This window comes from Harpia harpyja, chromosome 4 (assembly GCF_026419915.1).
Source record: "Harpia harpyja isolate bHarHar1 chromosome 4, bHarHar1 primary haplotype, whole genome shotgun sequence".
In the NCBI taxonomy this organism is placed as follows: Eukaryota; Metazoa; Chordata; class Aves; order Accipitriformes; family Accipitridae; genus Harpia; species Harpia harpyja.
The window spans coordinates 49882446-49897257 of NC_068943.1; the positions used below are offsets into that span (position 1 = coordinate 49882446).

Consider the following 14812-nt stretch of genomic DNA (forward strand, 5'->3'; position numbering starts at 1 on the left):
ACTAGAGAAAATTGTCCACCCCTCGTTAAAAAATAAAATAAAATAAAATAAAATAAAATAAATCAATACAACATTTTGGCAGCAACAACTGATGAATACTTGAAGAGTGACAGACCACCATACAGCCTTGCACTATTTTCTACACTTTCTTTAGACAAAAAATTACAGTGATTTCTTAACAAAAGGCTTATGAAATGTGTAATTTGGAACTATTTAGGTTAACACAGTGCACTGTAAATTTATATACACAGAGACGTGTATATAGACAACTATATATACAAATATATGCAATCACAATGCACTGAATATGTATTTATGTATGTGCATGTGCTTGTGCATGTAAACGTGTGTGGGGGGGTGTGCACATGTGCACATATATAAAGTATTCAGTGCCAAGATTAAAAAAAAAAAAAAAAAAAAGAAAAAAGCTCCAGCTCCTTGTATTGTAGCAGGACTTGCACATTGCAAAATAGGAGGAAAAATACAGCGCAGTCCAGGGAGAGGTTAGTGAAAAATTAGTAATGGAAGCCAGTGTAGCCATTTAAAAGAAGCTGAACTGTCATAAAGTCTTACACATGGAGCGACGGTAGAAGGCCTTCATTTTGTCTTTTTCCTTCGGTCTGTTCCTCAAAAAGGGCAGTCTTTTCAGTGCAACCACTTTTATGTCATAGCATGAGGAAAAACAGAAACAGGGAAATGAAAGAAAAAAAGGGAGAAGAACAGATGGAAGTTAAATGTTGAAACTAAGGACAGAAATGAATGTCTGAGTTTAAGCTATGTATGCTATGCTAAAAACTATCATTATCATGCTTCTGTGTGATAATGAAATATGAAAACTACACTGAAATATGAAAACTACACTATGAAAATTTTAATATACTCAGAAATGCACCGAAAATAATGGTGAAGAGTGTAATACAGTTTGAAAGTTCTAACTGCCAAGCTCTTGAAAAAATAAATATAACTTCTTTGCAGACGATTACAGAAATTGACGATTATATAGTTTTTACTGTGAAAAATAACATTTCTTGAACATAAAGAAAAACACGAAGCAAAAAAAAGCTTAAAATGAAAGCAATTCTAAGTACAACTTTTACTTTAAAATGTGTTCACATCATTACTTTTTGAGATTTTGAGATTAATAGCTTTAGTAATGTTTTGCCCTGCATCTCTAGTAGGACATCATCTATTATCAGTCTTCATTTGTTACATTTTGTGCTCATTAATAATTTTGGTCATCTGCTGTCTTGTAGAAAAATTACATGGCCCTTAAGTTCAATCTACTGTTTGTGTGCAATGATTTTAATATTTTACTGAAATAATGCACTTCAAATCTGTAATAAGAAAAATAAAATCAAGATTTATTGGCTGGAACAGTATATACCAATTTTTTTAGCTGAAAAAATACCAAAGATTAAAAAAAACATAGCAAAAGAATATCCGAATGTGAGCATTGCTGTAAAATTTTGGAAGGGCTAAGGGAAAATTGAGATACATACTAGGAGGAGATGGAGTTAAAATTACGAATAGTATTGAAAGATGGAGGAGGGGGAAATCACAAATTAATTTTGTCCTTAGATTCAGCTATTCTGCATTAGTAACTGATTACTGGCAGACACCTGCATTTTGAAGCATCAGATAAACGTGTCAGCTGACTGCCAAGCATACAGGAGCCACATACAAACAACTAGCATGTAGAGATCCAGAAAGAAATGCATAATGAAATTATGGAAAAGTTCTTATTTATGCAGATATGAAAGCAGTGTAGTCCAGTCTATCAGCCCAAGATCTGCTTATTTTATCTCTCTGAAGTCACTTTGGGACACATGCTTTGTCATTTGCCTTCGTTTTCTGCTCAACCAGCAGCTTGTTATACAGCAGTTTCTATTTTATACAGCATTGCATATATACACATGCATTTACTAGTGCACATGAACTACCCTGAAAGAGGAATAAATCTCCCTCTCCATCATATTATTCTGTGTTTGCACTTTGAGTAAGAAGTTTACAATGCAATACATTTTACAGCTTCCAACGAATGCATGATTGGCACAGCCACAAGTGGCCAAAACAAACACAAAAGTTTTCACAGTTGCAGAGTATAACCCTATCTTGACTGGAGAGGGACAGCAAACACCCTCCTGTGTCAGGTCCTTATGATGTGGGGTGGGGATGAACAGGGAAAAAAGAAAGGCGTATGTGCTACCTATATAAGTTAGGAGTACACTAAATCAATTTCACCTTTGAATTTTTCAGTATATAGGTATACAGGTATTTTTTATTATGTACATACACTTGTAGGTACTTCAAAATAACTGTTTGTTTGGTTTGGTTGGGTTGTTTTCAGATCAATAAAGCATTAATCCTCTTGTAGATCCTGAAAAAATAAGCCAAAACCAACATAAGCATAGATGTTGACTGGCTCAAAAAAAGGGGAGAGGCTGCTAAACCTCCCATAAAGGAGACATGCATGTTGTCTACCTAATTTATATATAAGTACATAGATCTTTGAATAGCTCCCTGCCAAAGGAATATGAGGCACAGCGTGAGACGTTTTCTAACAGGTGACTACTCAGTTTTAGCACTAATGCCATCAAACCAAAGAAGTAACTCTGTTCTATTTCTTTTTGTCATCTTTTTGTCATCATGGTAAAACATGATTCTTTTGTAACTTCTATAATCCTTCATAGACAAGATAACTGATCCCTCTATAATCCTTTATGACAAGATAACTGATCCCTCTTAATTAAAAACATCCACTCTAATCTTATTAAAAAGTAACCAGAGGATGTTCAAGAATCATTTGAGTCATCTGTGATTCTTGTTCATTAACACAGATCACCTCCAAAAGGACTGATTTATGGCTCTCAGCAACTGTACCAAACAGAAAACTCTGCTGTAACTACTGATGTCTTGGAAATAATACATCAAAACCTGTCCTTTGGTAAAATGCAACCTCCTTGAGAGGAGGAATTATGTAATTAATTTCTGCATAGAATACGACTAAAGAAATGTCCTGCAAAAAATACTGGAATGGCAGAGCTACAGCAGAAACAAACAGGACACCACAAAGTTTAGCTTAGGCAGCTTTAGCTCTTTACACCTTTATTCCAACAGACCTTAAAAACGGGATGGCAGGAGGACTGTTTTGGTCTTAGTAATCATCTACTCAAAGAACTCTAGTTATAATTCATTAACTTTTCTTTCCCTTTTCAGTATTCTATGAACATGTTCTTGCTTTCTGAACTGAGAGTGAATGATAAGTATTGCAGAATTCCTCCATTGATCAGGAATCTCCTGTTTTGTAATCCTCCTACTGTTTGCCAGAAATACTCAGGGGGATTCTGTACGGATAGTATTAAAATCCTCAAATTGTTTTCTTCATGCACACAGTAGAATGTTAGGCAGACATCTTCTAAATGTTTTGGTACTAGAAAATGGAGCCCAATATACTACTTTTACTTCTATGATATGATGAGTCTGCTACTGGTACTACTATTTAAAGATGACAGGCTTACTAATAGCCTTAATTCCCTGGGACATTGTTGATAATCTGAAATGGCTAAAGTGGAAGCTAGCAGAAATAATCTGTTTTTCTCTACAGAAAAAAAAAAAAAATTCCACTTGCCTGCCTTGGGTTTTCTATGCAAAAGCTCAGAATGGTATCCCATCCCACCTGAGATGAAAGGCTCCACACAAAGCAGATGTCAGATCTGTGGTACTCACCTGATTCACACACTGAATATAGATATGAAAAGCAAAGATGAAACTCTGCAGTCAGAGGAGAACACAGTATCCACACTGCCTGCAGGATTTAACTTATGGTACATACAGTAACAGCCATACAGGCACCCCCTCCTTTCCAGAAGGCCTCTGGAATCAGACAAGGGCCTCAAGCACTCTGTGAGACCTCAGGTGCGGCCTTCTCTGCAGAACAGGGTAACCTGATTTTTGTGCCACAATCACCTATCTTTGTAAGAGAACAGGTCTGTTGAAAATATTTGTGTGAGAAAGCATCCTGTATTAGGAAAACAGACTCCATCACCACCTTCAAAAGAAGAAAATCTACAGATTTCACATAGCGAATTATTTATCAGTAGTAGTAGCAGCAGGATAATTAATTTTGGAATCAGTATCTCCTCTCACTTCCTCTGACAGGGGATATGGGATAGGAAACCTATACATCTCAAAGATGACTTTATGTCAGATACTCTGTCCTCTAGCTTTTGAGACCACCACTGATTTGTGCCAGTGACTGCAATTTGGGGAACGTAAGCTGTCTCCTCTTGCCCTCTGAAGGACACACAGGACATTTTACCTCAGCAGCTCCCTCTGCAGCCATCTCCATTCCCAGACGCAGGAGATCAGGGTATAACAGAACTTGTCTCTTCCCATACCCAAAACTGCCTCCAACCAGTGTGGAAAGCTACAATACCTGAGCATTTGCATAGACAGGCAGCAACTCACAGGTTTTCTCTTTCTTGTAGCTTCTTTCAGTGGAAGCCGCTACTGCCAAGCCACTTCTTACAGAAAAGAAAGGAGCCACAGCATCTTGATATTTAGAATTTACAGTCATTCTAAAAGCAGAAGAAATAGACTGCGAAATGTGCACCATTATCAGTACTTCTCACACTGAGATATTCTCTTAACTTTGTCCAACGCGAACGGTCTCAGTAAGATTGCCAGCATTGAATTGGCATATAATTCATCCAAATTCTATCAAAACCCATGGTTTTCAGGGCAACATGTGTAATGGAGGAAGGTTAGGATCCAGAATTAGATTAGTCCTCCCAGTTTGTGGATAAATACACTGGGATTAAGGGGAACATGAACAAGGTCCATGGAGTAGAAAATTAATGAGGTCTGAACAACTTCAAACCTCTTTTGAGGATCAGCCACCGTAACTTCAACCATGGCTCCACCAGGAGGGTAACTTCACACTACAAGGTCCCAAGTATCATGCAAAGAAAATTGTCACATAAAAGAACTTGGAATCATTGACACAGATGCAGATGGTCTGAACCAAAGCGTGCATACTCTTGATTGAAACTAACACACTTGCAAATACATCCACTATAGCTTCAGTCACTCCTGAATTCCACAAGACTTACAGTTTATACGTAAAACCAAGAGCTGCTTTGTTTAAAATTCAAAAATACCCGTTTTGAACCTTGACAGACCCTTACACTGAAAAACGCTATGCTTTCCAAATTGACAAGTTAGCAACAGAAGTGATAAAATGTACCCTCAAACTTATTATTTTCTTCAGTTATTAAAAAAATACTCACAAATCTGATTTTAAGTTTCCCTGAAATAGTGTTTTTGGATGTTTTTAACTTTGACTAAGCTTCTGCAATAAGCACAGAAGGAAAAAAATACATCACAATGGCTTTAATCATTTCTAATACAGCAACTTCATAGCTGGCACAAAACCCAGAATATTGGTCTGCTGCCTTTTGAAACCCAAGATATCAGTTTTAAAAAAGTATTGCAAAGATTTGAAGGGAATGTTAATACACGTGTATTGTGATGCTTTTACATGCACAGCCAAAATGCTTTTGGTGCATAATTATGAAATAGAATCATTATAACCTGATAACTTGACTGTAGTATTATCTCTCAAGCTGTGAGAAATTGGGCAGTTTATGATTCATGCCAAGAGTGGATAACAAAAAATATAGATAATAAATGTATGTGTTGCACAGAATCTGGCCTTTTATACTGTGGGCATCCTAACATGATGGCCGTCAGGCTCTTTCAAGGTTAGCAAATTGTGTCTGGAATATTCTTATTCTATCCACACCTCTGTAACGCTCCTCATTCTCTCCCTCAGCCACTTAACTCTAATCTTTAGGATCAGTAACGATTCATATGTTTTTAACAGGTTATATCTCTTCATTAACTCTTCCTATTGCATATTCAAGTAGTATCAAAATTCTTCATTGTTGATTTTGCGAGATGCTAGAGGAACAACTTCAGACAGACAGATCTTTTTAGCAACTAAAGGATGTTAGCACTGCCACAGCTTGGAAAACACTTCCAAGACAAGGGGAAGGATTCATGCTGTGACAAGAGGGAGAAACAAAAAAGGGTACTAGTGGTGGCATCTGACATTCTACCCAAAATTCTGCTCACCTGACCCAGTAATAGTGCGGGCTTTATCCTACCCAAGCACTGTAAATGTATTTTAACATTTAGATTTAGAGCTACAGGAATGCTAAAAGTTAGCTCCTGCCCAAACGCTAAAGGAGTTTGCAAGAAGTCAGTATAAATCTCTCATTAATAAATTAATTCAGGCTTCGTTCCTGAAGATTTAAAAAATTATCTTTAAAAATCCTCCAAAACACATATCCTTTTCCAGCACCTCTTAATTTTTAATCATTAATCATATAAAAAAAAACATTTAGCCAAGAATTGTTAAAAGAAAAAAATGTTTTGCAGTACTCACTACTACTCTTTTTGGTCCCCAAGGTCTGGCCATCTTCAAGAGAGTTCGAGCCCACAGAGGAACTATCCTGACTGTCCTGGTGGGGCAGCTGAAGAAATCCTTCACTGGATTCTGAACGGGTAGGTGTAAGGGTCACGGACTTCAAACGTTCTCGATTAACATCCTTCTTAGATTTTATCAACTTCCTCATTTTCAGAGTAATCCAGTTGCCCCTTCTGTTATCAATAATACAGTACATTTATAATATATTACTTATGCCTTCAGACTTTTCCTAATTTGCATGCAAGAACACAGACATGATTCTGCTCCCCTGAAATTTAATGAAATCTTGATTTTCAGCTAGAACAGAATAGGTATGTCATGTTTTAGATTTGTGTTTATTTTTATATCATGTTCATCAGTACCTTCTTGGCGGAGATGGTTCATAAAATTTATACTGATCCATTATCTTCTCCTCCAATTTCTCCTTCTGTCGCCTTAATTCATTTAGCTTGTCACTGTAAACAGAAATTAATGATAATGTATGCTTCGAAAATGTATGTATAATGTGTGAGTAGCACGTTCCTTTGGATATCTGTTATCTGAAAGTTGTCACTTTTCATATGGAATTCTTATATAAGACTTGTTTCTTACTGAAAAATCGAGAAAGATAAACAGCAAACAAGCAGTCTTACGTTTAATGTTATAAAATTGAAAAAATTTCCACTTGCCTTTATTACACAACAGAATTTTCCCCCTTTTTTAGTAATAATAAAGTGCATATAGGCTCTAACAGAATCACTTAGACAAGCACATTTTCTCTTCTCTTAAATTCACTAAAAAAGTTTACAGATTACAAACAAATCTAGGAACTTTGCTTGTAGTAGAATGAGGAATAAGTAACATTTACATTCCTCATTTGCATCATGAGTAATGAACACAGTTGCACTGATCCTTTAGAACTAAAAATATAATGTTCATACTTTATCTACTTTTCATATATAATTTAAATTTTTATTTTAAAAAGAGAAACATTTCAGAAATAGCACACGTTAATTTCTATATAGAACGGAAGCTTTTTTTAAAAAATATAGGTATAAGTCTAACTGCCTAATCACAGCAATTTCATTGTTTTAAAAACTCACATGTACTGCCTTTGCTCTACATGGAAGAGATCCTTGCTTTCCATATTCTGCTCAAGTAATGTTCTATTCTGTAGCATTAATGTCTGAATTTGATCTAGTAGATGTCTGTTTTCCTCCTCCAGATTTCCTTTAAGCTGGCTAAGCAGCTGTTAAAATATATGAAACAGTACATGCATATAGATGTGAGCATATTTTACACACAGATAATGAGATTAGCAAGACAATTTAGGTCTACAAAGGATTCTGATAGTCAAATCAAACACAAAACTTAACTAAATCATGACTCAACTGATAAAAGCCTCTTTGATGCTTTAAATAACTTAAAACAGTTTACCTAACACGAGCCAATTTTTGTATTGCCTGTACAACAGGCAAATTAATTTGTCTTCAGACCCACTTCATTATCTATAAACCAAATGACTAATTCTCAAGCACTTCATATGATTTTATGAATCTAAAAATTCACTTATATAAATATTACAATGATACCAGTCACAAAAAATAGCGTAATTCTTACATACCTCACACTGATTATTTAGTTTTGTCGATGTAATATCCAGTTGTTGGTACTGTTCTTTGAGTTTAGAAAACTCAGCTTCTAATCGTGTTTGTTCTAGTTTGGAATTGTTCAATAATGTTTTCAAATTCTTATGATCAGTTTGGAGAACTTCATTCTCTCTCAAGAGCTGACTGTATGTATGAGTAAGCCTGGAATTAAAAGATACCATAAAAGAATACATGCAGATAGAAGTAAACGTATTCATTACCCACATTCCCTCTGAAACATGAAATTTTCAAGGCTCTATACTACTCCACAGAATACATATAAGAATTTCTTACTATCACATAATGTAGGTAAGTCATCTCAGTCTAATTTTCCTAGGTATGCATTCTGCCTTTAAGCCAAACACTCTGGGTTCTCTGTATGTTTAGAAATAAAGCAGGATTTCTAAATGTGAATGTTGCAACTAGTTTTAAGATGCCACTTTTCAAAATACAAGAATCTTAGAAAACAGCTAGAATTTCTTGCCAACACAAAATAGTAAGTAAGTCCAAACTTTGGCAATCATGGAGGTGGCATGTACTGATTCCTGGGCTCCCTTTGTCCCTACTGGGCCCTGCCATGTCCCTTTCTATAAAAAACCTCCAGTTCCTACTAATCCTCCTCACACAACACCAAAGGTAGGAGGCATTTAATTGTGAGCCTCTTTGCCAGACGAACAAATCTTAATGCCTCTTCTTGAAGGGGGAAGTATCATGCTATGTAAATACTACTATTAAACCCAACTACTTAGAGCAATCTACACCTCAGTTGCAGGGGTCAAGCAGAGCTTCACTACCCACTGCATTTCTACTCCTGCTGGCATTAACCTCAGTTATCTTGCTCCTTAAGCAACTCATGCAGAGTGGCTTGCTGCCTCTACAGCTCACAACCATACTGCACAGTGCTTGGCCTGGCATTCCTCAAGATGCTATGTGGTATTCAGTATCCTCAGGATATAATAATTCTTTTTTGTGTTGGTTCCCCCCACCCCCCGTTGAGTTTTTCTAAAATGACTGTACCACCACAGACCAACAGAGTGGAGCTGCTTTAAGGTATGGATCATAAGTGTCATGAATTGCAGCATCAGATATTAAGAAATATGAGAGCATACAACACTTGTTTAGACTGTACTGGCAAGTGCTCAGAGCTCCACTAATACACGTATCAGGCTTCTGCTTTACCTTTCATTTTCATCACGAAGTTTTTTATACTCTGCTGCTACAGTTTTGTGTTTTTCATTTTGCTGCAGCATTTTCTCCTGTTCTATCTTGAGTACTTTCTCCAATTCTTCCAGCTGTACTTTCTGTTTCAGCAACTGATTGTACCTGCAAACAAAAATCACATTTAAGTTTCTTTTTTTAAAATGAAAATATGGAAATTTTTTTAAAAGGTGATCTTTCAAAGTTTTAAGATCTTAATGTTAAATATTTAAATAATACTAATTTTATTCATACTAGTTATACAGTGTTTTTTGCTTTTTGCTCAGGAATTGCAGACTCTAATTTTACTCATGCATATTAGTATTTACCTATCTTCTAAGTCCTTATGCTCCACCTCCAGATTTTTGTGTGCAGATTTAAGACTTCCATGTTTAGCAATCAGAGATTCATACTCAGAAGCTTGGCGTTCATGCAGGTGTTCCAGCTTTTCATGATCTTTCAGAAGCGAATCATACAATGATTTCAGATCCTCACGTTCCTTGAGCACACATTCGTTTTCGTTTTCTAAAGCAGACTGCTGGATCAACAGCTGTGCATTCTGATTCATAAGAGATGTGCTTTGAGAATTAAGGGTGGAATTTTCAACCTGCAGTCATAAACATTTGACAAGAGTTGCAAATTAATTTCATAGTCTAGATTGTCTCGTCTGTCTCCTCCTACTGAAAGACTTCTTGAGTAGCATCTTAGCAACCTTCTAGTTGTTCCATTACCTGACAACCTTTAATGGGAATACTTTTTTTCTTGTATCCCAGTAGACAATTCCAATTCAGAATATTCCAAGAATATTTTTATAGCAGTATTGCAAGAAAGCCCTTAAGCATATGCTTGAAATGACACAGGGGAGGGGGGGAGGAATCGAATTATTTACCTTCAAATATCTGTTAAAAGTGCTATCTAGATGAGAGGCATATTTTCCTCTTGGCATTGACAGCTCTAGCATCAAAGTTATCTTGGAGAAATGGATCACTAGTGATCCTCATATCACATAAGCCAAATCTGTGACATGACTAAAATGAAAGGAACTTCCATATTGGCATAGATTATTGATTTTTTTAAAATCTTTATTGTACAGAATCTCTACTGTCACCATAAAATCCTTACTGAACCCACATATCCTTTACAATGAGACTTCAAACAGTAGCATCTATTTAACAGAGAGAAAGGGAAATAAAATAATAGCACCTGGAAGGAACTGCCCATATTCTGTTTTACTGAGGAACTGCCATTCAAGGTTCTCTTCCAGCAACAGTAATGTCAGTTGATCGCTTTACGTACATGTTGTGAGATCTGGTGGGAAGTACTCTTCTTGCAGAAGAGTGCAATTTCTCCAACAATTATGTCAAACAGTATTAATGTCTATAAATACATTAAAGCCTTCAACATTAGGCAGATTTTAAAAAGAGAACAACAACAACTTTACTTTGTGGGCCTCTGGAAAGATTAACCTAATCTAGTCCTTGGATATCTTAAAGAATTGATGATACCTAATGTGCTTGTCGTCTGACCTGTATTAGGCTAGTTTCTTTCTCTTTCCTATTCAAGAGATGAAAAACAAAAAATACTGAGGCTTCTAATACCCTCAGGGTATCTATTAAACTAAAAAAAAAAAAACCAACAAAACCTATCACTCCAGTGCATGCTGTTACTAAGAAACAAATCCCTTTCTGTTGGGACTGCAGCATTCTTTGTTACAGATGAGAAAGCTGAACCTTTCTCTGGAAATGAAGTAATGTCTGATGGCAAGTGTATGCTGTGAAACTTCCCAGACTGAATTCTGAGTTTGATTTAGTTCAGCATTCCCAGTTATCCTTTAGGACATCCTTTCTCTTCTATTTCAACTACAGTTGTAGTAGAATTACATTTGCCTAAGAACAGTGTTGACGTAGTCCATATAGACCAGCTTAGTTTGCACTTCAGATTTAGCTAATCAGTCTTATTTTCATGAACATATTTCACCTTTCATTTTGGTTTAGAGTTGATGTAGAGTTGTCTTGCAACTCGCCTGAAGCTATGAGCAAAATAGCTGAATTCTCAAGGAAGGAGAACTCCTCCCTTTCTCAGTCTGTTGGGTATAACATCATTCAGTCAACCCCGGCAACAAAAATTACATTGCTTGGTGAGGTTCACTGCAAAAAAAAAAAAAATTTAAAGGCAGAAAACACTTCCTCCTCCCAATTCACTGTCTCAATAATTTCAAATATCTACGGTTAATTCATTCTCCATGTTTATCAGATAGGAAAGGCCTGTGCTGTTGTTGAATTCATGAGGCAAAAAAGGAACTACATAGATATTCCTGTTTTTTTGACAAATGGTATTACAAAACACTCAGACTTCTGAATCCCAGAAATACAGTCTCATCTGTTTAAAATGGTATATTTCCATGCCCACACCCACTAATTTTTAATGACTAGATGAGATACAGCGTGTGCACAAATGTTCTGTTTTGTTCATAGGCTTGCCAGCCACAAAGGGGAGTACTGTGCACTAATTAGATTTCAATGTGGTAGATAGAAAGTGCATCTGTGGTAAAACTGTCTTCTGCTTTCCAGAAAGAGACAGGATGATAACTTGAGGTATTCACAAAATGCATGATTTGTTTACTCGTTTAAAGACTCCTTCACTCTTTGATTTCCTTCCATCCTCCGTCATTTCTGACATTGTTTAGTATTTCTGAATTCTGGACTTTGTACTCCCTCTTCAGTTTTGATTCTTAGAGCTCCCAAAAGCATTAGATCCATTAACAAGTATATTTCATTTATCAGAGAAAAAAAGAGAGATGTATTTAATAACCTTTTAAAGCATGAAGAACGACATCTGAATTTTGGCCATAAGAACTGCAAGACTCTGTGTGCAACCATTTTTATGATTTCCATGGTCACAGGTTACCTTTTTTGCCTCTGAATTACCGGAATTCAATCTTCACATATTCTTGTAGTTTTCAAAGGTTTTTTTTTTCAAGTCTTCTGTACTTACTAACATCTTGATTTTCCTCTTACATATGGCTTTTACTTTTTTTTTAAACTCTACTTATAATAATAGACAAAATACTAAATTTATTAGGGTCTCTTTGGACACACTATTTCCCTGACCTAATTTAGAAGTAAAAAAGAAAAAAAAAAAAAACTAACCCTATCTTAGAAGACTGGATAAGAGAATCTACTCTACTCCTAAGTATAAAGTCAAGAGTTTAAATTGCACCAACATGAAGGATTAAAACCAACTTCTAGAAATGTTATTATTGATCAGCAAACAAAAAAATTATTTGGCTGCTCTTACTGCAGATTATTTGCACATTCCTTTCTTTTCCATGTCTGTACCAGAAGCGAAAAGTGACTTAGAATATGTTATGGCCATTAGCTTTAAAGCTTTCATTTGAAAAAACTTTGAATTAATTTTGTTTCTGAAAGCAAAATAGGAAAATACTACCTGCAGCTTGGCATTTTGAGTTTGTAGAGTTGTATTTTGTTCCTGTAGAGAAACAGTCTGCCTCTGAAGTGCAAGAATCTGAGCCTGCAGATTGCTGTTCTGTGTCTCAAGTTGCTTTAATTGTGTCTTCAGTGCTTGCTTCTCTGCCTGCAGTGTAGCATTCTTTGAACATTAATTAAAAAAAAAAAAAAAAAAAAAGAAAATCTGAGTTCACAGCTGTTTACTGAACTTCAAGAAAAAAACCCCTTGCTTCTCCAAAACAAACAAAGCAGCATGACTTTGCAGAGATTTACAGGGTGGAACAAAACTGTAAATCAACTTCTGTAACAGAGTAACACACAGTGATGTTATCACTACAGGTTAAGATTGAAAAAATGGGTAACTAATATTGTACCTATGGAGAAGTAGTAGAAAAATCTCCATGACTCACGTAAATAAAGATTACATAAGAGGGATTTAAGAGGTATCTGTGGATTCAAAAGGGCAAATTCAGGTTTCCCCATTTCCTTTTAAATGCTGGTCAAGTGCAGAATCCAGCTGCTTCATAAACTATATTTAATTCATACTCTGCTTGGTACATAAACTACATGATAAATTGCATACTTTCTTAACAACACTCTCATTCATATTGCTGGAAAAGCTCACAACAAATAATTAAAATCAGAGTAATATGTAAAACACATCTTACATTCCTTTCCACTTCAATTAATCGATCTTTAACTTTCAATAATTCTCTAGTAGTTTCTTGATTTTCTTTCTCCCACTTATTGACAGATTGATTTTCTTCTCCACTTCTTGGAGGAGAATTCTGAACCATCCTTTCCTCTTCTTGTCTTTGCTTGAGAGCTTCATAGTTCTTTTTCACCTGAAATTATTTAGGACAACTTACATTAGGTTTAGAATTTTCCATTTTCTACATTCTAGTTTATTACATGACGATACCACTTTTCAGAGAACAGAAAGCGCTATGTTACCGTATTTGTAAATTTGCTTTTTGTGTATATTTGGGGAGAAGATGTATAAATTATTTATGGATATAGATAGCTCAACCCTAACAAACACCTGTGTAACAGGAAGAGACCTCTATTTTCTATTTTATTTCAGTGCTTTCAACTGTATCCCCCAACTTTTTTACAAAAGTCCTGCAACCAAGGAGATTGTATTTCCTTTTTTAACCAGTCCACTCAGGCTGTTCAAGATCAGAAAATGTAACTGAAAATGACTACTTTGGGCATCCCAAATCAAATCAACTTCAGATTATTTATCCACCTGACATATTCAATGACAAACAAACTCAACAACTTTTCAACACTGGTCATGCATTACTGCAGTCTTAAAAAGCAGCCATACCTTTGTCCTGCTTTACATTACCCAAACAATTCCTGTCTTTTGCTGTTTTACACAAAAGGTCAAGTGTTGAAATAACAATAGCTGGTATAGGAGTAATTTAATGTTATAGAAAAAATGTTGTTCTCCTTACTGTTTTAAGTTCCTGACGGAGTTGCTGGTTTAAATTTGTTGATTCTTCTAAACGAGCCTCCAGAGCAGCAATTTTTTCTTCTTTTATTTCAAGAGACTTCTTAAGTGTGGATTCTAATTTTGACTCCAAAAGCTTGTACCTACTGATCAATGACATCACACACAAAAAAGTCTGTATTTCAAAAATTATTTGAGGTTATTTAAATTCTAAAATGTTCTGAAACAGTAGCCTCATAGCTACATTCAAAAATCCTTGAATGCTGACTCTATTCAAAAGCATGAAGACACCTCAGTATTAATATAAAGTCCTATGTCTAAAACAAACAGAGGACGGTAGTCAGAAATGTTTTTGAACCCTTCCTACTTTTAAAACATATTAGCCATACAAAATGCCATGTTCAGCCATGCCAGTAGCATGCTGGCTTTATTTGGATCATTAGCGTGTATGTGATGACAGCACTCTTCCTTCTGGCTCCACTCCAGTGAATCCAGCAGGGACCTGAACTAAATTAGGATGTGAAGTATTTGGAGAGCAAGATTTTCATCAATTTCCATTTCCTGCCAGCTCGAA

At 35.7% G+C, this 14812-nt stretch overlaps 1 protein-coding gene across 19 annotated transcripts in view; it reads right to left on the bottom strand.

Moving 5' to 3' along the window:
* Positions 1–14812, bottom strand: part of CCDC88A (coiled-coil domain containing 88A) — an 85966-nt gene that overhangs the window by 18326 nt on the left and 52828 nt on the right. For 13 of the 19 annotated variants that reach the window (XM_052783973.1, XM_052783972.1, XM_052783962.1 and 10 more), the window contains 10 exons: positions 14243–14384; positions 13451–13627; positions 12763–12924; positions 9645–9922; positions 9298–9441; positions 8094–8280; positions 7573–7718; positions 6853–6945; positions 6449–6663; positions 574–657 (listed from right to left, as the gene is read on the bottom strand). In XM_052783973.1, the coding sequence (XP_052639933.1) occupies positions 574–657; positions 6449–6663; positions 6853–6945; positions 7573–7718; positions 8094–8280; positions 9298–9441; positions 9645–9922; positions 12763–12924; positions 13451–13627; positions 14243–14384 (1628 nt within the window). The remainder of the gene's footprint in view (positions 1–573; positions 658–6448; positions 6664–6852; positions 6946–7572; positions 7719–8093; positions 8281–9297; positions 9442–9644; positions 9923–12762; positions 12925–13450; positions 13628–14242; positions 14385–14812) is intronic. The other 6 variants (XM_052783974.1, XM_052783964.1, XM_052783967.1 and 3 more) reach the window with 2 other exon arrangements.